General features: G+C 50.2%; 1 protein-coding gene across 6 annotated transcripts in view; it reads left to right on the plus strand.

Annotated features, from left to right (window-relative positions):
* The window catches only part of TNIK (TRAF2 and NCK interacting kinase), a 158,441-nt gene that overhangs the window by 100,062 nt on the left and 33,569 nt on the right, over positions 1-24,810 (plus strand). For 3 of the 6 annotated variants that reach the window (XM_084267688.1, XM_084267690.1, XM_084267693.1), the window contains exons 8-15: positions 2,398-2,452; positions 3,127-3,205; positions 7,054-7,229; positions 8,817-8,883; positions 9,680-9,884; positions 18,092-18,202; positions 18,675-18,761; positions 19,895-20,095. In XM_084267688.1, coding sequence (XP_084123814.1) covers positions 2,398-2,452; positions 3,127-3,205; positions 7,054-7,229; positions 8,817-8,883; positions 9,680-9,884; positions 18,092-18,202; positions 18,675-18,761; positions 19,895-20,095 — 981 coding nt within the window. The remainder of the gene's footprint in view (positions 1-2,397; positions 2,453-3,126; positions 3,206-7,053; positions 7,230-8,816; positions 8,884-9,679; positions 9,885-18,091; positions 18,203-18,674; positions 18,762-19,894; positions 20,096-24,810) is intronic. The other 3 variants (XM_084267691.1, XM_084267692.1, XM_084267689.1) reach the window with 2 other exon arrangements.

The raw sequence follows: 24,810 nt of genomic DNA on the forward strand, positions 1-24,810 counted from the left end.
CCAGGAACCCCCCCCCAAACCCAAGCCAAACAGCCTTCTGAATTCCAGATTGTTATAAAATGTGTGCTTCCCGCTGCGTTTTCTGCTTTCTCTGGGCGACTTAGAGAGGTGGTAATCCCTTTCTGTATTGCTCCAGCTTTAATATTACTTGGCACCTTGCACATAACACTGGGCACCTCGCTATGGAAAGACACACTAGGAATTTGGAAGGAGTTCAGCAGCAACCCAAAGGGAAGGGGGTCATGCGTGCCGAATCATGTGGAAAGACTGTGATAATTAAGTATGTGGCAGAAATCCCTGCTGACCAGAAACAAAGAACACCCGAGACTGTCCTGCAGAAGGGCTGGAAATAAGATTTGAGTGAGGATTTTTAAGTGGGTACAAAGATGGGTAGGTAGCATGGATGGTATTCGTTAAGGGAGAATTTGAGTTTAAAAATGAGGTTTTTGCTGAGGGAGCTGGGCTTGTTCAGCCTGGAGAAGAGAAGGCTGCAGGGGGACCTCATTGCAGCCTTCCAGTACCTGAAGGGAGCAGAGAAACAAGAGGGGAATCGGCTTTTTTAAAGGGTAGATAATGGCTGAACAAGGAGGAATGGATTGAAGCTAAAGGAGGGAAGGTTTAGATTAGATATTAGGGGGAAGTTCTTTACAGGGAGAGTGGTGAGGGGCTGGAACAGGCTGCCCAGAGAGGTGGTGGATGCCGCATCCCTGGAGGTGTTCCAGGCCAGGTTGGATGGGGCCCTGGGCAGCCTTGTGTAGTTCCAGGCCTGGAGGTTGGTGGCCCTGCCTGTGGCAGGGCGGTTGGAGCTCTGTGATCCTTGTGGTCCCTTCCAACCCAGACCATTCTATGGTTCTGTGAAAAGTGCCTTGAAATTGAAAATCCACGTTGTCTTTCCTGGAGAGTGTATAGGAGAAGGTGCTTGTCATCCCTAGAGGCTGTCACGTTTCTGGGGTTCTGCACTGGGAATAAAAGCCTTTCTGGGATTTACTCATTAAATCACAGGTTTAGAGGCTTGGGGCAGTTTGGAAAGGGCAGCTCTTGGAGAGGAGAAAGCTGAACAGGGACTGCAAGATCGTGGCAGGCAGCGGGGCAGAGGGAGAGCAAGGTGCAAGACATGGAGGTGCAGGAAGCAGGGTGAAAGGCGTCGTCCATCCCTTCCGCCCTGAGATGTCTCTTCCAGCGTTTGCTGGTTTTGATGTGTTGGTCCCCAGCAATCAGCAGCAGCTACACAGCACCAGGCTCGATAGGTCCCCTGTGTGTCTGCAGCTTCTGCCTCTGTGCTGCCCTCCCACCTCAGGCGGGTCTCTCCACCTCCCGGAGATGTGTCAGACACTGCGCTTCAGACGAAGGCACCGAAATTAGTCTGGGTCCTGTTCCTGCTGCGTAGGGTGCTGGGTTGTGAATCATTAGCAGCCCATAACACGGTGTCCAGAATAACGAATTAGCCACCTTCTGCCAAAAACCCAAGTTGCAGCAGTGCCATTAGGGAAGGTGCTCGTTTTCTCTTGCTGGGCACGTATTGTCTCTGCCTCCTCTGCTGTCCAGGGGAGCTGAGCCGTCCTCCGGGACTCGTTACCGGATCTGGAAGTGCAACAACAGCTCATCAGTGATGGTGGGGTGGGGAGGAGGTGCTGGAGGGGGTCTCACTGCTGCACTTTGTCAGGGAGCTGGAGTTACAGATGGCCTTGTTTGCAAGGGAGAGCATGGGAGGAAAAGCAATACAAATATGAAATCAAAGGAGCTTCCCAAAGAGGTGTGTTCTCTGTGCTCTGATCGTTCAGGAGGCTCAGCCAACCATGTGGGCTTGGGAACAGGATAAATAAAAGTTCCCATTTTCCTTCCACTGGTGAAACCCTGCTTTTCAGGCTTCCATTGATACAAGAGCCTCCTGTATCTTAAGGTACCTTCATGTTCTCACTCTGCTCCAGGGAGCATGTTTTCTGTGGAGCTGTATCAGATCCATGGATGTATCACCCAGCTTTAAGCAGCCAGGTTTACTGCTTACCCCAGCCATGAAGTCAGGGAGTAGTTTTCACCAGCTCATCTGGGAGCTGGGGGTTCGCTTGTTAGTGCACAATATTCATTAAGATGCACCCACCAAGGAACCTCCAGGTCATCAGCATCTCCTCAGGTAGTGCCCTCACTGTGGCTGCTAGGAGCAGTGCCCCAGCAAGGTGGCCATGTCCCACACCAAAAATGCCTTGAAGGTTTAGAAATAAATCTTGAGTGGGGTTGTGAGCCTCTACTATAGCTACAACATCCAGCAGGAGGATGAGGCAAGCTCCCCAAGGTGTGTGGATCTGGGGATGTGCAGAGGACACAGAGACCCAGCTCCTTGCCCAGTGCCCATGACTTTCTGATGATGCATCACATATGTCCCTTTCCTTTCTTTTACAGAGCGACTTGTGGTCTTTGGGGATAACGGCCATCGAGATGGCAGAAGGCGCTCCCCGTAAGTAGATGCACTGCTCTGCTCTGATTAACCCTGGGCAAAGAAACACCATGCTGAGGTTTTCCTAAACAGCCTGGGCTTGCTGGGATGGAGCTTCCAAGGTGCAGGGCAGGATGTGAGCAGAGACACAAAGCCCTGTAGCGCCCCTCATGTGTCACTTGAGCACTCCAGGATGCAGTTCCCTCAAATACAATGCAGCTGAAGGTAGGGGTGGAGGAGTGGAAGCTGGTAAAGTGCAGTTCCTCTCAGCACTGGTGGCCCTGACCTCTGCAGTGACACAGCAGCACGCTGGGTTCAGCTGGTGCATCTGCACAGGTCGCACTGCCGTGGCTTCTCAGTGTTGTCCTGGGACTGTCCTTGCATGCTGGTGAATGCAGGTAGATAGAGCAGAGCGTGGTGGCACATGGTGTGGCCGTGCCGTGCTCTGCGCCCGCTGCTCTGGGCAGAGTGTTGGGGACACGCAGCCTGGCGACCTCAGCTCTTCCCTGAGCTCTAGGCTGTTAAGGGGCTGGGGGCTCTGCAGCGGGCTATCGCTGTCAGTCCTCCTGCAGGTCATGTAGCTTCAAAGGAAACTTGGATCCCCGCCCATTTGGGTGTGTAGCACCTCTTTAGGAAGCCCAGGGGGATCTGCAAGGTGCCATGCCGTGTTTAATGCCTCTTCTTGCTCCTTACAGCTCTGTGTGACATGCATCCCATGAGAGCCCTCTTCCTCATCCCCCGCAATCCGGCCCCGAGGTTGAAGTCAAAGAAGTGGTGAGTCTCTTTCTCACTTCAGCGACCCTAAAAACATTTCTGGATCAACTTGTTTCTGCAACCCGGGTGTGCTGGGGATTTGACACTTATGTTCATGTAGCTTCAGGGGTCAGGACAGTCTCCAGCAGCGCTCTGGTGAGTGTAGGTTTGGGTCTTGATCTCCTACAGAGAGGCAATGCGATGTGAAGGGATCGCTTACCGTGGGATGTGGAGAGCTTCCTAGGTAGGCAGAGAGGGGATTGCTCTCTACTGCTGCCGTTTCACACCACGGAGTCGGCTTTTCCAAGGTGGTTTGTGCAGCCTGAAGCCAGATGACACTTCGTTTGGCTCCCATTTCTTTCCAGTCAGGTTCCGTTTTCAAGTGGAAACATGTATCCAGGCCAAAAAAAAAAAAGAAGAGGAGGACAGTTTATCTTGAAGGTGCAGGAATGCTGAGATTCAGACTCAGTTCAGGCTTTATTTTAAAATCCTGCAGGAAAAACTACATCACTATTTTGGAAAAAAAAGCAAAAAAAGCAGGGTATGCCAATAAAAACCCGTAGGAAAAATATCCCTGAAGCCCAGCAGATGTTGTTTTGTTACTGTATGTTCTGTACTAATGGAGCTGGAGTCCTTAAAAGCACTCATTTTTGGACTGTGCCATTTGCCTGTCCCAGGTTCAGTGGTGCTTTGGTCAGGAAAGATCTGGTAGATGTTAGAGAGACAGCCCTGCCCTTCACTCCCAGAGAGGCTGAGCTTGCAGAGGGAAGTTACTTCTTGAAATTAGGTTTGTTACCCTTCTGAAGATGAAGGAGGAAAAAAAGAAGACCAAACCTAACAGTAATTTCTAGGTCTGGAAAATACTTGGTGCCAGAGCAGCAAGCGTTGTGGTGCTGGGAGAGGAGCGAGAGGGGCATGGAATCTTCTATGTCAGAAGTGTGGTGGTGGTGTTTTAGGACAAGCCCCCTAAAAACTCACCCAGGCTTTGGCAGGAGGCATCTTAATTTTGTCGACCTGATCATCAGCTGCTCCAGTACCACTGGAGGAGGAGAGGGATCTTTCCTGGCTGGCTCTTCAGAGGGTGTCAGAGATACTCACTCTTCTTGCACAACCTTTTGAGGATCCCATTAGTCGGTTGAGAAAACAGCTTAGAAGCTTGTTTCCTGCCAGATCACCACTCTCCTGCTTCATTATATCTAAGACTTGGGAGTTCATTTTTCATATAAAAATGCTGTTTATTCAGCAGAGGCTTCCTGAGCCTCCAGGCAGGGGAGAGCTGACAAAAGCAGGTTTTGAGCAGAGCATCTTCGCATCTTCTCAAGGTAAATACTGACTGGGGTGGAATTTGTGTTTTCTTCCCTGCTGTGAGCTACTGGGATGTGCTTTGTGTGAGCCAGGGTGTTGCTTGGCACCACTGTCCCTTCATGTGGCTGGTGGCTGTCTTGGGTTTGCATATCTCGTGGTGTTCAACCATGGTGGTGTCTGCCCAAGGTGAGCTGGTCTATCCAGGGCTGTGCTCTGCCCGTGCCAGGTATGGGTTCCTGGATGCTTTGAGAAGAGAGATCACTTTGGAAGTCATAGTTAAATGAAACTTCATCTTTGAACCCCTCCAGGGGAGCATGGTGCTCACCTGGCCTCTGCTCCCCATCTGTGAGCAAGCAGGGAGCCCTGGTCTCCAGCAGAGCTCGGTCACACATACCCCGGCAGCTTAAACCTCTATCCATCTTCCAAGCTTTCATTGCAATGGGAAACTCTAAAGAATCCAATCAAAGCTCCAAGCCAGGACAACTCCTCCGATTCCTTAACAACAATTTTTTTCAGCATTTTCAGTGGGACACAAGCTGACCTTGGATTGTTTCTCAGCTGGAGGTTTTGGGCGCAGCCAGGATGGGTCCTGGAGCTCTGCAAGCCCAACCCAAGAAGTGCAGAGGTGTTCAGCCAGGTTCTCTGCTAACCAGTGGGCTGGTTTCCTCAACTATGGATCACGAGAGAAAAAAAATGAAAGAAAGTTCGACTTGAACCTTGAGTTCATCCTGGCTTCTGTGTGCAGCCAGGCATGAACGCACACCAAGTGAGCAGACCATCTCTTTCCATAGAGGAATGAAGCAGCAAAGTGACTCTGACACCTTCAAGGGGAAAGCTGGCACAGGATCTGCCCTGAATCCAAAATCTCAGCGAGGAAAATACTTGTGTTGCTTACTAAATCCTTGAACCTCCTTTCAAAATAGTGCTGTGTTCCTATGGAGAGAGAGACTCGCTGGTGTCATTTTCTTTCCCAATTAAACCCATCCAGCAACGAAACTTTATTTCCCTCCTCCTGCACTTCACAGGTAAAATGAACTTGAACCTGAGTGATGTCCTTCCTAGACTTGCCTTATGAGGGATGACAAAACCTCTCTGTTAACCAGGTTGTATTTGTGCTGTGATAGCACTTTTCATCCAAAGACTTTGCAAACATTTATTTAAGCTTTGCAAACCCCAGGAGCTGGAGGAGCATGTTTGCTGGTGCTCTGGACCACTCATCCAGGACTGGAGCCTCTCCAGCTTCACACCAACAGGCGAGCATTGTATTTTAGAAGTGGGTATGGGAGGTTTTTTGGAGCATCCCATGGATTGTCCCCTCCAGAATACACTGACACACAAGGTTCTTGAGGCAAGGTGGAAAAGGAAGATTTGCTCGTTAATAAAGCTGGAGGAAGGATTTAATTAGATCCAGTAGCCTGTTTTATTTTTGCATCACAATTTGTATGGATTAGCACTTAAAAGATAAATCACTTTCAGTCCGACAGCTTAAAAGTAAAATCCCTGGAAGCTTATTGTTTTACTCCTCGGTGCAATTCTGTAGTATCTCTTGGCTTCTGACATTAATTTACTCTCGTTTTCCTATTTGCTAAAGCAAAATACAGTATCGTGGCCTGTCAACATCTTTCTTTCTTGTAAATCTCTGTTCTCTGGGGTTTATAATGTGGGGAAATTAGTTCCAGGAAAACTTTGGATATGCAGCACTCGAGACTAAGAGAAATTTGTTTATTAAAGATTTGGCTGGATTTGGTTTAGCTGAGCTTGAGTTTAACTGTTTGTGGGGAGGCAGGCCCTGAGGAGGGGCTGGGCTCTGCCACCACAGCCATGTTCTCACCTCTGCCCAAGCCACGCTGCCTGAAGAGTACATCCCATTCACCTGGGTCTATGATCAAGGGGACCCGGACACAGTGGCCCTCAGGACCCAGTCAGTAGTGCTGGGGCTCACCTGGAGAGAGCAGTGATGGGTTACAGGCATGAGCATCACCCAAAGGTGGTCTGATCTTTAACCATATAATGTTGGGTCTTTAAAAAACCACATCAACCTAACCTGTCCCACTCATCTTCAGAAAGGTACATCTCTTGAAACACCATCCAGGGACAACGAGATACGGAAATGATCCCTCAAGGAATTGAATTTCTATCTGTATGTGGTGTCTCTTGTTTCTACCTGCAAAGGGAAGGGAGGAAGAAGAATTGCATTTGCTTGGTTGCCATTCATGACACGTGGCTTTGGTGATTCCCTGGTCATACTGAGGGCTCCCAGCTTTCTTCAGTCTCAGCAGAATGATGGTTTCTCCTAGTTGCACTGGGAAGGTGTACATAGGAGCAGGCATGGGAGGAGTTAAAAGACAAAGTGAGAGAGGGCAGATGTGATGGCGCTGCTTTGAGACCTTGCTGAGCATGAACAGAGAAGTCAGAGGAGTCTGCTTAGGAGGCTGCAGCCATGCAAGACCTGTGTAGCAGCTGAACAGTCTTAAATACCTACAGGTTTCTCACTTCCTAGAGCAAGAATTGATATAGTTATACTGGGGTTTTTTTCAGTACTTTCCTTTTGTGTCCTGGAACAGGTCTAAGAAGTTTCAGTCCTTCATTGAGAGCTGCCTAGTGAAGAACCACAGCCAGAGACCAACCACAGAGCAGCTGATGAAGCACCCCTTCATCCGAGACCAGCCCAACGAAAGGCAGGTCCGCATCCAGCTCAAGGACCACATCGACAGGACTAAAAAGAAGCGAGGCGAGAAAGGTTAGTGGAGTAGCAGTGCTCTGGGCTGTCCTTGACCTCTGCCACGTGCTTGGAGATCCCTAGGGTAGACCAAGGTGGGTGAAACATGGGTAGAAGAAGGGAGGCAAAGAGGACTGGGCTGCTTATGATCTCAGTTCCAGCTTTCCTTACTTAGGTGGCAAAGTTTGTTTGCAAGCTGGTTGAGTTAAATAGGTGTGGTCCTTCTGTGTGACCACACTTCTTACGGTTTTGAGGTCAGATTGTCTTGATTTGATCCCCCTCAGCCACTGAAACAAAAATAAATGCCCGTAACAAAGCAGTAGGTGTTGGTACAAAACCTACCCATGGCTCTCATTCGAGCTGAGCGGCGGTTTTACACCTTCCCTTTTTTATTTTCCCTGATGAAAAATGGAATCCTTCTTGTCCAGGTGGTAACTTCTCCACAGAACATCTAAGCTTTGATTCATTAAAATGTGTGTGTAAAACTTATGCCTGCATATGTATGTACTAGGGTGTGGGAGGGAGAAGCCGCTAAGCTGGATTTTTCCCAGCTCCTCACGTATTCCGTGCCAAGTCTGTTATCTCCGTGACATCCATGCAGCACCAGTGATGAGTTGGAAGGAGGAACATCTAGATAAGCCCCTTGCCCCAGAGCAATTCCCTCAACTAGGAATAACCCATTAAACCCAATGTTTCCAGTGAACTCTCCAGGCCCTATCAAAGTCCTCTGAAAGGAAGATCAGATAGACAAAGAAACTGGTTAAAGTATTCAGCTGCTTGTGAACTGAATTTTAATTTGAAAGCTCATTTGTAGAACCCAGCAAATTAATATGTCGCTATTTCTCTTCGTATTGGTAGCGGTATTAATTTTTCATGGGTACCTTCCAGCCCCTGGTAATAGATTTCACTACAATCAAAACAATAAAACGGGATCCCAGTGAAGTATTAAATGTGTTTAGTCTGGCAAATGAAGGTTGGACCCCAGAGATGGAGAGTAATTGGATAAATGCAAGCCTTTTTTTGGTGTGCTATCATTCCCTTCATCCGATAAAGATGATATCCCAGTAGAGATCACAGTATGTAGCACAACGTCGCAGTTGGGTTTTTTATGTTGATGTCTTCATTGCCTGGAAAATGCATGGTTTTGCATAGGAGGAGCATATGTTTAGGGAGAGAGGAGCTGGTGCTTTCAGAGCCATAGTGAAATCCCACCTTCCCCTGCTTCACTGCTTGGGATTCAGTAGCTTGTGGTGCACCTCGCTTTGAAGAACCCCCACAAAGAAGCGTGTCTGTCACTGTCATATGGGGATAAATTCTTATTTTATGGACACCTCCCCATCTTTACATCCAGTCTCTTTGGTTGTTGGGGCTGTTGCCTCCCATGTTGGTGCTGCCCACGGCGCTCTGGCTGGGACTGCAGTCCTCTTCCCAGGCAGCATGGGCGTGCAAGGAGCCGGCACCCAGGGAGGCCACCCACACTCCCCCATAAAAACAGAAAATACCAGAAAAAGAGAGTTGTCTGTTCTGCCTTCAGAGCTCTGGGCTTTTCAACCACTGGAAAAACAAATGAGTCCAGCAAAGGGCACTGATGAGCAATTCTGTTCCTAGATGAGACAGAGTATGAGTACAGTGGAAGTGAGGAGGAGGAGGAGGAAAATGACTCCGGAGAGCCCAGGTAAGAATCAGCATTTCATTTCTGCCCTTGAATTTTTTTAACCCTGTGTAGAATTGGCGTGGATTACAGCCTCATGTGAGCTAGAGGTGGAAGAACTACAGTTTGAGTACTCGGTCCCATCCCCAGGTGGAGCAGTGTTACATTCCATCTGCTGGATGGTGGGTGGGTATGAACTGATGCTGCTGTGCCCAAAAGCTGGGGAGGAAGACCCGGGTACCCCATTACCCATGGGGTCTGCAGCACTGTTATGGGCTTGCAGATATTTAAGAGTGGAAAAAACATGAAGTGAAATTAAGGAAGACTCTTCAAAATATGGTTCCTTACATCCAAGTGTAATTCCCTGTTTCCATGTAAAATTTTGCCATGAAACCTCCCTGGTGCTGCTACAAAGTGCAGGAGGGATGGAACTGACTTTCTTTGGTGACATTTTTCAGTCTCGTTGTAATTAGTATCAGGTTATTCCATTATTTCACTGCAATAATGTAGTATTTTAATAGCTGGTAATGATTCATGCTGTGTGCTTTGTGAACAGCTAAATATAGTGCGTGCCACTGCAGCACAAGAAGTTTTGGTTAGAAACTTAATGTAAAAGAACCCTTCAGCCAATAAATTGCTGTGAACAGAGCGCTGTGTCTGCTGCTTTCCCCAACATTTGTGGTCCCCCCATCCCTTCATCCTCTGCTGCCCAAGCTGTCAGGTGGTGGGATGCTGTTGGGATGAAGGGGAGAGGAGAAATCACACAGAGCTTCCCCTGGTAAGAGGTTTAAGCAACTTTTCTGATGTTCCTCCTGTGCAGCTCCATCCTAAACCTGCCTGGGGAGTCGACGCTGCGACGGGATTTTTTGAGGCTGCAGCTGGCGAACAAGGAGCGGTCGGAGGCGCTGCGCCGGCAGCAGCTGGAGCAGCAGCAGCGGGAGAACGAGGAGCACAAGCGGCAGTTGCTGGCCGAGCGGCAGAAGCGGATCGAGGAGCAGAAGGAGCAGAGGCGAAGGCTGGAGGAGGTAACTGGCCAGAGCCGAGCAGTGGGCTGGCAAAGGCTCTTTTTGGGTGGAACAGCTTGGTTTTCTGGTAGCAGGTCCTAAGTGACTGTTCTCAGCCTGGTTGAATTAAGATCATCTCCTAACCTCTCTGGTGGGTAACCCCAAATGTTTGGTTACACTGGACAAACTCCCCTGCTCATCCACTACATCCCAGCCCGCAACCACTCTCCTCACTGTAGTAAGCGTGGCCAACTCTTGGGAAGGTTATAGAGCTGGTGGCTATAAATAAACCCTTGAAATGCCAAACTTAAAAGGGTCCCTGGGACTACAGAGCAGTTAGCCCGGTCTTGGGGTGTCTGCAGTCAAGGTGGGCAAAACTCTTACAGGTCCAGGCATTGGTCAGGTTTTCTGCTGTCGACTGAGAGTTGAGAAGCAGCTGAAAAGCTCCGATTGCCCTTTCCCCAGACCCATCTGCCACTTGTGTCCCCTTTAATCCGCAGTTTGAACCTCAGTCCTTCCATTCCCTGCCAATTATGAGTTCGCTTGCAGGGGAGGGGCAGATGCCTGCCTGACTTGTGCAATGATCCATATGTGCCCCGAAGCATAAGATTTCATTACCCTTGTCGTAACATACCAGCTACAAATGCGATCGGTCATAAAATTATCCACCCCATTGAAAATCCAGCTGCAGGATTTGACCGGGTGACTTTGGGTGTCCCTGAGTTGCGCAGCCTGGCTGCATTCTCTGTAGGACATGCTTGCTTTCGGTTTGGCTCACAGTTCCTAGGTTGTGGAAGTCTACCAAAGAATAAGCAGGAGTTTCTCCCCCTTTGGGGGGTGTTTGTTGTGATTTTGCAGAAGGAAACCCATTGCCTCTCACTGAACTCATCCCAAGCGTCTCACTGAAGGGCTGCTGCCTTAAGGGTAATTAAATTAGCTTCCCGAAGAGGTCACTGATAGGTCTGAAAAAAGGACTTGCAGTAAATGGGGCTATTAAAGCAGCCACCCCCTTAATTTGCACAAGCCGTAGCGCTCTCACACTTAACCTGACTGGGTGCTTTGGGTAATGCCCTCAGGCCATGGGTGCAGACAGGCAGGAATTTCAAGCAGCTGGTGGTGCTTCTGATGGTGATGGTAGGGCCTCTCTTTGAGGTGGTCCTCTGACATCCCCCTGGGGCAAAAACCAACACTGGTAAATCCATTTTTTCAGTCTAGTAAATATGTAGGTCTGTCCCTGTTGTTGGAGTGCTCGTTCCATACACTGTAGGTCAGGCTTTGTTTGCCTCCTGCCCCCTTCCCAAAGCTCTTGAGCTGGTTTGAGAGAGAATGGGGCTGCACGTGGCCGCACCCCGAAACCCCCTGCCCCAGCAGATCCGAGGACTGCGTAAGGAAGCCTGACTCTGCCTTTGTCCCAGTCCACTTGCTGCAAGCAGTACAGGAGCAGAACAACAGCAGAATAAAAGCAGACACCAGATTAGCTGCAATCCTGTAATGAATACAATGCTTGCTGCTGTATTAATACATTCTCTTCACAGAGAAGAAAATTGTTCTCTCTCTTCACTGCTTCCCAGGCAGGTTTTGAATGGAGGACTAATCCCCTTGCTAAGCTGGCGAGCTCTGCCCTGAGCTACTGCCTTGCAGGGCCAGGGTGAGCGCAGCCACCCTGGGCTCTCCCAGTTCCCCTGCTCCTTTCCCCGTGCTGAGTGCTGCCCTGGCCAGTATTTACAATCAATACCTGAGCTCCTGATGGCTCAAACAGGCCCTGGCCTCTTCACCCATTGCTTGCCTCCCAGCTGCCTTACAATTGTCCAACCTGAATGGAAAGGGAGAGAGATCAGCTGGGGCAAAGCTTGTGACAAGGTGTTTTCATGCTCCTGCATGTCAAATGAGCAAGGAAAGGCAGTAGGACTGTAACCCAGGGACATCCTCTGCCCTCCCCAGCGTGGAACCACCAGCATGATCGGCCCCATGGGCCAAGCCAGGGTTAGGGCAGAGCAGGCACCTGCGATGTCCCCAGCATCTTCTCAGGTGCTTATCTTCTCAGGTCTGCCTAGCCAGGTTTATCCTCACCTGTGTCGCCAGCCACGGAGTGAAATGAGCTCTCCTCCCTATTACCCACCGCTTGCGTGGGGAGTGAGGAGCATAGCCAAGTTGCTATGGTGAGGATGAAGGCAGGAGTCCTTGAAGAGGTACAAACCTTCTGCTGCAAAGGCGGTGGGTTGTGGCAGCAGTGAGGCGGGACGCTCACCACCACGGCTGGCTGCGGCTTTGCCAGCTCCAAGGTGTCCCACATCTGCCGTGGGCTACTGTAGGGAAACCAGAAAAACAGCAGAGAGCAGCAAACAAAACAGTCACCCCTGTAGGGAGTGGGGTAGAGGATCCATGCATTTTGGGGGCAGTGAACGTTTGATGGCTGGAGGTACCACACAGCAGCTGTCACAGATCTGCTGTGTTCGATAGACCTGCCCGGAGGCACCGAGCACCCTCCATCTCTGTGGCTGCAGCATTGCTCCAGAGAGCAGCGTTGCTCCAGCTCTCCTGCCCATCACCACAGCACCCACATGCTTCAGCAGCAGCCAGGCTGTTGCCTTTGGGCCTCTCTGAGTTTTCTTGCGCCGACTCTGTGCTAACTTCAGTTGGTGACTCTTGGCTCTGGATGTGTTTTGGTTAATGGGAACACGTTTTCTCCCATGCTTCTTTATGGTCTGACTAAGATGGGGTGTGCCTCCGACAGGCAGCACGGCACTGGTAGATCTCTGGGAGGAGAGACCACTGGGAGACTTGGATGACTCTATTTTCAAAATAAAATTGACCTTTAAAACCCAATAGAGTGTCCGGGACAAATAAACACTTGGAGCTAGTGGCTTTTGGGGCCCATTTAGTACAGCCAGGCTTATTACTGTGTCTGTAGAGAGAGATGTGACTCAGGAGAAGACACCGTGAAGGTGGCCAGGCTGAGCGAGCACATCGGCTGGGCCCCAGCACAGCACTGAAAGGATTGGCTTCAGAGGATGCCAAGCTCAAAGATGCCTCGAGTTAATTTGTCCTGGAGATGCACAGCAAAAGAGCTGGAGAAAAGCTGTTAGTGGGATAACTGGTCCGTTCCTCTGCCAGAGCAGACCTGCAGTAGATTCTTTTGTTGTTTTCCAATCTTGTTGTTAAATACTGCCAGGGACAGAGCTCCCAGAAAAGCTCAGAGTGAAGGAATCCCAGTTCCTCTGTCAGCTTGATCTTCCTAAACCAGAATTTCTGAACCTCTCATAAAAGTACTTCTCGTTTTAGGACCTTTCTGAGGAAATTCACTGTCTCCTAGCATTGATCTGGTAATAACACCAAGTGTATATAGAAAAAAGGTCAGGTCAGGAAATCTGGTGGTCTCCTGATGCACCTCGTGCTGCCCCTGAGACCTGCTGCCATCCTTAGCGTGCCTCTGTGCATCTGTTGGACACTTGACTCTCCTTTTTCAGCAGCTGACCAATTTCCTTCTTTAAGGCTGAATCTTCTCCTAGGCAGCTGGAGAGATTTAGATGTGCAGCTGTCTTTAATCGTGGTAGAAGTAAAAATCCCCACGCTAGCTTGGAAACCAGGACCTTCATGTGAGTAGAGTTGCAGATATGTTTTCCCTCCTGTAGAAAGTTGGGTTTGTGAATTCAAAATGTGCACCAGAACTGTAAAAAAAAAAAACCCCACAAATTAGAGAGTTAAAGATCAATAGATAAATAGCACTAAAGAAAATATCTGTGTAATGCAGAAGGGCAAATAGGCTTGAAGGTATTTGAGTTTTTCCCTATACATGCATATATTAGAAATATGTAGTTCCCTAATAAACCCTGCATTTGTTGCTGGCACAGCATGAGCCTTGCTGCACCAGTTTAACCACCAAAAGCCCAGCTGAGCTGTAGGAACAACACATCTCCCTGGCAGGAGCATTAGGGATGCTGTGCGGTGGATCTCTGTTCGCACCCCTTGGCAGATGTGGTCAGGGAGGGGGTTGCATAACCTTGTTTTTCTGCCACGTTGTGGATTTTTTTTCCTCTCTAGGTATAAAACAGAGGTTGGGTCTTTACAGGGGATGTACGAGGCAAATAGAAGTATCCTGCTCTTTGCATGTGGGGTTTCATTCAGTGCAGTTACAGAGCTGGATGTTCAGGGGATAAAAACTTGCTGCAGCTCCTTTCTGTGTCAACCAGCAGAAGAATGTCTACCGAAAGCTCTTATAAAGGTTGCAAAACAAACAATTCTCCTAATGATTAACTATAGATTAATTCAGGCTGGCTAAAGTGGTGGTGGTTACTTCCTTCTGCATACACAAGTGTCTTACAGCTTGTAGGGACACTCTCATTAAGGTGGCACCCTCCTCGTGGTGACATGGTACATGGTGGCACCGCTGTGGTCCTGACTGTAGTCCCATATCCCTTTCTGAAGGCGTGGCATTACACCCTGCAGTACAAGGATGTGCTGAGCCTGTACTTTTCCTTTGGTTATAAAGTGTGCAGAGCTCATGGTTTTCTTGCATGGAACATTCCTTCACGATAATCCCAACTATAAAAGCCCCTGTGATGGCTCAGAGCGTTCTCAGATCCCCGTTTGCCTTGGTGGGAAGTTCTGACCCAGTTTCTCTACCAGTGGGAAACACCTCTCCATGCTCCAGTGCTTGGTGTGTCAGGAAGGATGATGTTCCAGCCGCAGTCACTCTTTCCCTGGTGGCTCAGATAAATGAGCCTGTCACAACAACGCAACCACCTAGAGTATTTGTTTTCATTTGTCACTTGGAATTCCCTTCACGTCTGAGAGCAGCAGCCAAGGTTTCCAGGAGCCTCTTGGAAGGGTCGGTGCCTCTCCGAGCTCGCTGGGGTCACGAGCCAGCTCCGGCTCGCTGATCGCTTGTAGTCCCGAACTCATCTGATCTCACCAAGTGAGCTTCCTCCTTTGAAGTCCATGTTTCATCCCAGGCCTCCAAGGGCCTTCCCACCAGAGGTTTTGCCTTTGTGTGTCTTTCCTCATCAATATTAAAAGCCTGTCATTTCTGGTGCAGTGCAAATAAGATCCCGTTCTGGATTACAAGCGGCTACATATAGCTTTACCTGCAGAGTTATATAAACGCAGTCCTAATTAATTGGCGCTCTTGCCTTGCATGAATAATAGAGCTGGATAGTGTAAATCCTCACAGTATTTTCAGGCTTGGAGAAACATGGGAAGTATGTGTTGGCAGTGGGAGAGGGAAGGCAGAAAACAAGAAGAAAAGGAGGAAAATACAGAGATGTCTTTGAATCTTTCCCTTTTTTCCCCCCTTTTTTTCCCCCCCTTTCTACATGCACTTTTCACATGTGGTTTTCAGCTGCATCTCACTGAGCTCAGTCCCTGCTTTAAACAGGGTCCTTGTCATCGCGATGCCACCCAGCAGAGGTGGAGGGGAGATGGAGATGGAGGTGGAGGGGAAATGGAGGTGTTGCTGGAGGCTTTGCCCACCCATCTGCAGTGCCAGGTCCTCTCCAGATGTTTGCCAGCCATTGAAGCGGGGGCCATACGGGGAGGGTGGCTGAGCGTGCCAGGAGGCTGTGCCGCTGCCGGTTCACCGCAGCTGTGCTGAGACAGTGGTTGCTGTGTGTAGCTGAAGGTGCTCGTAACGCGACCGTGACAAATGACTTGCTTATAATGTGACCTGACAAAACCGCTGTTGAGCTGGAGGGAAGCTCTGTACTCTTGGCCTTGATAAATGTATGTATTTCATCCCACTCGCCACCTCAGCCTGAACAGCCTGGCTGCAGTAGGGTGGAGGGGTCCTTTAAACGTCTAGGAGACCATCAGGCCTGGCTTTGGAGGAAAACTGTGCCTGGTGGGGACCAGGGTGGGTCAGTTCCCAGCTCCTGGGGGCTAAATAGGCTTTTTGGTGTGGAAATGGGCTGCCGGCTGGGCTGTTCCCTGGAAGGACTGCTGGGAAAAACGCTTTTCTCTCCTTCCTTGGAGGGGTTTGGCTTTGTTCACCTGCCCGATTGGTCTTTAATCGGTGATTTTTGTTTAGGAAATAGCTGTGGCATTCAGGGTCTTGCCTCCTGCAGGTCAAACTCAACCCACACAAGCATTATGTGCTTTATGCAGCAGCATGGATTTTTAACTAAAAGAACAACGTTAAAATCTGCCCCTTAACCCAGAGTGTAGCACACTGTGAGTGGAAGCTCAAGGTATTGTGTGTTCAAACGCTGGTTTGAATCTGTGCTCCCAGGCACAGGAGAGCAGGGACCATCACTGACAGTGCTCATCTAAAGAGGCCAGGGAGCGCGGGTGAAATCCCATCTGTTTCCATCACTGCTGCAGAGTTCCCACATCCTGGTGGTGTATCTGCTGCAAAACCTAGTGGAGAGTTTGAAAAGCTACAAACAGCCCCACGTTGTGCTCGGGGAGGACAGGCGTACGCGCGGAGTAACACATGGATCCCCAGCTTACGTGGGCAGTGCGAGTGACTGTGCCTGGCGTGGGACACGCTGGAGTCTGAAGCTGGCAGGTTATTTCAGGTTGGATGTGATTTTTTTTTTTTTTCCCTACCCTGAGGCGAGCGGAGCAGCACTGATAAATATGGCTATAGGTGGCACTAAAGCTGTGCTGCAGTTCCCAGGGCATGAAGCAAGAGGAAATCAGCAGCGTCCCTGCACAGTGTGGCCATGGGTCTTACTTGTGAGATAGCAAGGTGGGCAGCAGCTCCTCCCTATACTGAAATGTGGGGGTGTCCTTAGGTGTTTGTTAAAACATCCCTCTATAGATACATTGATCTTTGCAGACATCTATCAACTGAGATGTCTACAGATGCCTTATCTCTAGAAAGATGTGGAGATACGTAAAAGAATATGGAATAGAATAGAACATAGATACATAACTATAATCTTGAGGTGTCTAATGTATATAATAGAATAGATATCTAATAAATTAGGTCTATTGGTTAGATATCCATTATGGATATATATCAGAGATGGATCTCGTCTATCTATTTATAGATAGATCTATAGGATATCTAGGATATCTATATAATACCTCTATAAATTGATACCTGAAATAGGGAGAGTTATCTATACAGATGTCTATATAGGCATCTATGTATAGATATCAAATTCTGCATGCACAGCATAGGTTTACTGCATATCTAGTGCAGGCTTCCTGCAGAGCAGTGGATGATGCATCTTCGTGCCCGGGTAGCTCAGCCAGCTCCTTGAGCGGAGCCGCTGTAGTCGGCTGCCAGCTCCAGGCCCCCACGTGATCCAGCTAACAGAGGGTATTGCCAGCCTCGCCGCCGCAGCCTGCTCAGCTGCTCTGTGTCGGCAGGGGCCCAAAAATAAAGGGAGAAAAAAGGACGTTTGGCTCCCTGTCAGCCCTGCGCCCAGAGCACCAGGGAGTTGGGGCAGGCTGTGGAACCCCAGCAGCCAGCGCTGGCATTGAGTGCCCTCTGCTGATGCTGCTGGCTGCGGGAATGAGGTGTGGAGCAGCCTGCAGCATCCCTGCTCCCATGGCAGAGGAGTGTGGGAGTGTCCTGCGAGCCTTTCTGCCCCCCGGGATGGCAGAGCAGGGTGGTTGAGGTAGTCAGGGGAGCGACGTTGGGTTAAAAGCAGGGGGGGTGTGGGCTGCAGGTGTCACCTGGCTGCCCAGCACAGTCCGGGCAGTTAGAGCAGGGCTGTAGGTCGTTATCATCCCAAAATGCTCTGGATTGCTGTTGGCAAAGACGTGCTGAGCTGAGCAAGGAGGGGTGTGACCCAGAGAGGGGCTGGGTGCGTGAGGAGCACAAGGGAAGTGCCCCCCCCCCCCTTCTTCCCCGACTAAGTCTGGGTTTCAGAAGGAAAAAAACCCTCAGATTTCGTGTGTGCTGAGTCAGCTTCTGGTCCCTATGAACATGGAGGGGCATTCCCCCCTCAGCAGCAGAGTACATCCCCCTGTCCCCTCTGCATACCTTCACCTGTAAGTAAGGGAAGAATTGGAGCTGTGTGCGTTGTCCAGTGCTGCCTTGGAGGATGCTGTGGGTTCTTCTTAGCTGGTACTGGGAACTAAAGTGCTTGAGATGGGATCAGCAAGCCCCTCTAACACCCCAAAGAAACCTGACAGCCCGCAAGGAATCTCTGGGCCGGCGGGAGAGCAGTTTCAGGTTGCTGGGTGCGGTGGCTGCGTCCCGACTGTGAGAAAAAGGACTTTGAGCTCCCAGGAAGGGGAGCAAAGGTGCTGACCTGTGCCGCCTCCTGTCCCCACAGCAGCAGAGGCGGGAGAAGGAGCTGCGTAAGCAGCAGGAGCGGGAGCAGCGGCGGCACTACGAGGAGCAGATGCGGCGCGAGGAGGAGCGGCGGCGCGCGGAGCATGAGCAGGTAATCCAGAGGGATCGCCTTTAACATGGCTTCCTCTTCCTCCCATCAGAGGTTTTCTTGGAAACACTCCTGGTTTTCTACCACTTGAGAGCAAATTGCTTAATTGTTACCACTGTGTATGTTGCTTTCCACTGCTGTTGTTTACTTCCATGTGGATCCACTCACTGTCCCACAGGTGTGGAGGCACTTGATACGGGTTTTTCCCACCCTCTGGTCCCTGGGGAGGGGTTTTGTGGTTTTCCCAGTCAGCGTTAGCTGTTTCCCAGTGGTTTTCACTCTTTGCCCTCAGAGGTCCCTTGTAGAGTGGGGGAGACCCGGGGATCTTCAGGCAGGGACCGAGGGTGCCCAGGCTGATCCATCAGCTCTCAAGTGGGACAGATGCAGGTGCCCACCTCATTCTTCCTCATGGGAAACACTGTCACTTTTACCTTCTCTCTCTTTTTCCTTTGATCCTTGCTGCCCATGCCTCCAGGAGTACATCAGGCGACAGTTAGAGGAGGAGCAGAGACAGTTAGAGATCCTGCAGCAGCAGTTGTTGCAGGAGCAAGCGCTACTTCTGGTAAATGGGAGGGCCCGGCCATGCTTGCCGCTTCCTGCCCGTGTCGCGTCCGCATGTGCCTGCGTGTGCCCGTGACCCCCTGAGTGCCACCTGCCATGCCAAGGCATGGGGGATGCTGCTGGTACCGCTGGACCCAGAGCCTCCTGTCCCATGCTGCAGCCATGAGCATGCCTCTACTTCCCCACCGCCGCTTCGGGCTGGGTCTCCTCGCGGTGCACGTCTCGTTGCATCCCTTCCGCGGTGCTGGCATGCTCGTGCCTTTGTGAGAGGAGCAGCTCTCTTTGCTGCTGCGTCATTTTGAAGGCTGTCAGCAGCATGTTGGGAGTGTGGTCAAGCTCTCGCCCACCTGCACCCAGCAAACCCACCCTGCCATGTGGGTTTTATTCGGAATGAGGGCTTTCAATTCCCTCACTGGAACACTGTCCCTCCTGTGCTGTTTGCATTCTGGATGTCCTCTCTTTTTTATTTAATTTGGTTTTGAGTTGTCCTTTTTAATGCTGCTAGCTGTTACTCTCACCATGTTTTCTTTTAGTCTGCAGGGATTATTCTTTTTCTCTCTTGCTGTTAATATTATGTAGGAGAGAGAAAAGCCCTCACACAAGCCCTTGCCTTTTCAAAAGGCCTTTTCAGAATGGTTTAGTCATTAAACCCCATAGAGCCGTAGGGATTCAAAAAGATCATAAGGGCTGTGCTGTGTGGCCCTTCCCATGAACCACAGATTGGTCATACAGAGGACTTGGCTTCATCTGAGTTCTATCTGACCCAGTGCTGTCTGTCACCTCGTTGGATTGATGCTTTGTTCTTCCCACACAGAAAAATCTGGGCAAAGTCAGTGGTAACTCATCAGTGGATGTCTGAGCCCCTCAGGGGGGTGGTCTCTTGGTGTTCCTCTGGTGTGGCAGTACTGACACCCCCCAGTCTAGCCAACAGTCACAACTCTGAATTTGCTGGCTCTTCTTGGGGATGCTTTCCAGCTCACTCCCCTGAGTCTTCCAAGTCAATGAGCTTTGCCAGAAAACAGCCTTTCAGATACCCAGGCCCGGTCTTCCCCCCAAAACAGATGCACCCATAGCGTGCAGCCCTGTGTTGATGTTCCTGCTGGGCCCTGTGTCACTGTGTTTTCTCCTGGGTAGGAATATAAGCGCAAGCAGCTGGAGGAGCAGCGGCAAGCAGAGAGGCTGCAGAGGCAGCTCCAGCAAGAGCGGGACTACCTGGTCTCCCTGCAGCAGCAGCAGCAGCAGCAGCGCCAGGACCAGAGGCCAGCAGAGAAGAAGCCCCTCTACCATTACAAAGAAGGGATAAATGCCAGTGAGAAGCCAGCGTGGGCCAAGGAGGTAGGCGAGAGCGAGGAGCGTGGTGCTGCTTGTCTGCACCCGCGGGTTTGGGCGTGTGGCTCGGTCCGAAATACACATGGCAGGTTGGGCTCTGCCGGGTTGGCCTCAAGCAGATGCCATCAGCTGTACTGGAAACGCTCCTGATTCCATCCAGTGTGTGTGTAGGAGGTTGTTCCACAAGGTCCCACTGGAACCTGAGGTCTCTTTGTGGATCCCTCTTGGAGGGCTTCAGCCATAGTTGGCGGCTTGGGGGTGTGCTGAGAGCTCTTGATGTTCCTTCCTGGCATGTCCACTAGTCTCCTGGGGGCCAGTGGCGATTGCAGAGGGGTGGTTGTGGCAGGGTTCCTAATTCAGTTCCCCATAGTCAAATGGGGACCGGACAGGTTTTCCTCCCTTGCTCAAGGTTGTATCTCTTGGGGTTGTTCTTTGATGATTTTCGGGAAGGCAGAGCCACTTTGCCCATTTTCTCTCTGCAAAAAGCAGGAATTGCTGTAACAATTGTGAGATCCTGTATGTTAATTATTGCCTGGCTGAACAGTCTTGAAAAGAGGAAGACATGCATTGTCTGCAGTGCAGTTTCACCATCATGTGCAAACACTTTCTGTCTCCTTCATCTCTTTGTGGTGGCTCCAGTAAGACTGGTGCCCACTCTTAGTATTAATTTCTCGAATGAACTTTGTGTTTAGTTGGTTTAATTTGGTAACCCTACTCCTGGGCAGGAAGATCTTTATAAAGTTGCCTATTCTTTCTGCCAAGCAGGATCACTGCTTTGCTGCCACATGTCTGGCAGCCTTTACTCCTGGCAGAGATGGGATGTGCATCCAACACGTAGCTGTCTCTTGGTCTGTCCTCTTGACAGCCCTCAGCTGCTTCCACAGTACCTGCAAGCATCAGATAACTCAAGAAATTCAGTCAGGTGCCTATTGCTAGGCAAAGGCCAATAATGCAAACAGGTCTTAGCCTCTGTAAACCATCACAAAGACAGATGTGCTGTCAAAAACTATTTTCATCTCCTCATACTCCCTTGAGTTTCTCCTTCCTTCCCTCCTGATTTAATCTTCAGAGTGTTTTGGTGGCAGTGTGCCAAACCACATAGCTTCATGGAGTTGCAGCATCATCTTCAGCCCTTCCAGTGGAAGAAGAGGTTTGGTAAGTGGGTCTGCAGATGAGCCCTTCCAGATGTGCTGAGCCACAGGAGAGGCTTCCACCTCAGTGGTGCCTCTGCAGCTTTGTGCAGAGCTGGGTCTCTTGTCCATCTGTAGAAGTGCTGGGAGTAGGTAGCAGGCAGGAAAAAGGGGATTAAACTCTGTCTTTTGTTGCCTGGTTTTAAATAAATCCTCTAGGATGTTGCTAAAGTCCTTCTGGCACTGTCTTCAAAACTGTAACAAAGATATATCAAAAGGAATCTTACTCTTTATCTGGGGTGAAGAAGAGAAGCGATGGATTTTAGCTTTCCATGTCAAACACAAAGGCCCACTGCTTCTGTTCCATGGGGGAGGAGCCTTTTTTTGATGCCGTCCCTGGAAGTGGGGCATTGAGATCTGTACAGCCTGAATAAGAGCAGCAGAATGTGGCTTCGTACCCTTTGCTGAAATCAGGGGCACGGTGAGGTTTCCTGTTGTCAGGGAACATCTCCAGCTTCCACCAATTAGCTCTCCAAACCGTTTGTTCTCTACCTGTGTCATTCTGTCCGGTTTTTAATGACATGCTCAAAGCAGCAGCTGCAGCAGCTTTCTGCCCTTGGGAGCAAGAGTTTGATGTTCTGCCTTGACACAACACCCTTGGGAACTTCCCAAAACTACTACTCTTGCCTCCATCCCCTGTTTTATCTACTGTGTAGTCCCACTTTTAGCACAATTCAGCTACTTTGCCACATATGTCGAAGCACCGTCCTTGCTGGTTGTATTTGTGCTGGCACTCCATCGGCCTGCTGTGGCTCTTGCTGTAGTTTAGCAGTTTCCATACCCATAGTGAGACTTTGTTTTCCTTTGGGTAAAAAGGAAAAAAACAAGTCTGGTGTTCAACCTACAGATTCTGGAGGCTTTGCAGAGCTTGTTGGGATAGTTCCTGAGAGAAGTATCCCAACTTGATGAGTATCATCCTGCGTGATAGCCCATACTGTCCTTGTTTTTAAGCTCTTTGGTCTTTAGTCATCTTTCTCTCAGGAGCTAGACCACCACAGCAGAGTCCCCCTCATGCTGTGCCCCTCTCTGCTTTTCCATACCTCTCCTTTTATACGCTTACGTTCTCACCTCACTCTTCTTCTTCTTCACTTGGTGACTCCGAGACCCATGGGGTAAAGCACGAAGGTTGAGGCTGTGGTCACTCATGTTGGGGCTGGGCTGTACCCCCACATCTCCTTATTGGGACTGGCCTGTTGGTGAAGCCAAAGCTCAGGGTGAGGAGCCAGGCTGTACAGCATCTTGCACAGCTGCTCTTTTTCTATGCTGAACAAACACGCTTGAATGCACATTCCCATGTGCTCTCCTTTCTACTCATCTTCTTGGGAGTGAAGGGTTATCCACTGGAGGTTGACTTGGAATGTAGCTTGGGTGCTGTCCCAGACCTGCCCTGTATATCCAGGCACATCTCTCCTAGCTGGGCTGTTTCATCCATCACGTTGGGACTCTCATGGTCCAGCCGGGACGTGGCATTAGCTTTCTAAGCAGCAGCATTCTAGTGAGCAGCTCTCTGCTAGTGACCCTTCTGTTGTGGACTGGTATTTGCTAAACAGTGATGCAGATAGCCAGCTCCAACTTGTCAGTGACAAAGAAGCTTGGTGAGCTGGAGGATGGGTTTGGGCAGGTATGTGCCATACATAGAATCACAGAATGCTTTGGGCTGGAAGGGACCTCAGAGCCCATCCAGTTCCAAACCCTGTCATGGGCAGGGACACCCTCACTAGACCAGGTTGCCCAAAGCCCCATCCAACCTGGCCTTAAACACCTCCAGGGATGGGGCTTCCACAACCTCTCTGGTTACCCTGTGCCAGGGCCTCATCACCCTCAGAGTAAAGAATTTCTTCCTAACATCTAACCTAACCCTGTCCTTCTTTAGCTTGAAGCCAACCTCTTGTCCTGTCCCTGACCTTCCTGGTGAGCAGCCCCTCTCCCACTTTCCTGTAGCCCCTTTCAGTATTGCTATGCCACAATTAGGTCACCCCAGAGCCTTCTCTTCTCCAGACTGAAGAAGCCCATGACCATACATAAAAGACAGAACAGGTTTAATTGGACCTCTCCCACATGGTGGTCGGGCCCTGCGGTGCTTTCCCACAGCCCAGATCTTCCCAGAGGCTCGGGACTCATCTGTGCGTCACGAGCCGTGTTGTTCTTTGCACACACATCAGCTCCTCCTCCAGTCCCCCGGCTTTTATCCTTCTCTCACTTTGAAGTGACGTGTTAAAACATTAGCAACCTTCCACTGGGACCTGCACGGAGGCTTGGGATGTCTCCCATCTAGGGGGGAATCTCGAGTTCCATCAGAGATGGCTGAAACCAGAGCGATGCTGAGTTCCTGCAGGGTTTTGCCACTTTTCCCCCTCTCTACTTAATGGTGGAGTCAGTAAAGCTCCACAAAGTGTAGGGCTGGAGAGTCAGTGCCAGTGCAGCAAAGCGCTTGTGAGCAGATGCCGGCGGTGGGAAAACCAAGTGCCTTTTTCCTGCCTGGTACAGAGGCACTCCTGTTTCTTTCATCACTCTCCTGCCTCCTCCTTCTCCTCTGTGCAAGCTTTGAAGTCCCTTGTAATCAGCCACTGCTTTACAGCTTGGCAGCCTGCCAGAGGGCACCCAGAAAACAGCTGGGAGGCTCAACTGCAGCACCTCTCTGCCTGCTGTCATTTGTGCCAAGGCTCTGGCCGATCAGGGGATATACACCAGACCAGCCCTGTGACCCAGCGCTTGTGCCACTGCTCCCTTGTTCGGAGGAAGTTCTCCTTCCCACCCCGTTCTCCTTCCCTCCTTGTGTCTGCTCCCTCAGGCATCGCTGAACCGAGCTCTGCACGGCCTCTGCTAACTGGTGGTCAGTGCCTGGGGAAGCTGTGACAGCAGCGTAGGACACAGCAGTGGTCCCTCATGCACTAGAAAGAGTCCATAACACAAATCTCTTACCCAAAGTTTACTCAGAGTCCTGCTCAGCATCTGCAAGAGGAAAAGCTTCATCTTTATTAGCTTAATGGCTTCATGTATATTTATGTGCTTAAAGGAGACCTGTGGTTCTCCCCAAGCAAAGCAGCTTTGTGTGTTGCCTTCAACATGACACTGTAGATGGTTGAAGCGAGCCGTGCTATAGGGTATTTAACATGCTAATGTTACATAAATAAGAATATACACCAGATCTCCAGGTATCAAGAATTCTGCATCACACGTGCTGCATGAGCATCAGGGCAGGCGGTCTGACAGCAGGAGCACCCAGGTTGTGCCTGTGCCTGGATTAGCTGAAACAGCTGTATTTCCACCAAGAATAACAGAAAGCAGTGGGCTCGGGGTTCGTTTCTCCATCAACAACAGAGGTCTTTTCCCATTGTTTAATGACAAGGTGCCAGAGTCGCTAAATCTAGATCAAAGCCAACCATTTTCTGGCTGCCATCTTTGTTCTTTTATTCAGATCAAACAAAAGCACTCCTTACGGTGCTTATAGTAGCAAAGGGAAAGGGTCCCCTTGCTTAAAGATACATTTGAGAAGAAGCAAGAGCTTCCTGGGAGTCATCTCATGGTTAG

The sequence above is a fragment of the Gallinula chloropus genome, assembly GCF_964237585.1.
Source record: "Gallinula chloropus genome assembly, chromosome: 8".
NCBI classification, from domain to species: domain Eukaryota; kingdom Metazoa; phylum Chordata; class Aves; order Gruiformes; family Rallidae; genus Gallinula; species Gallinula chloropus.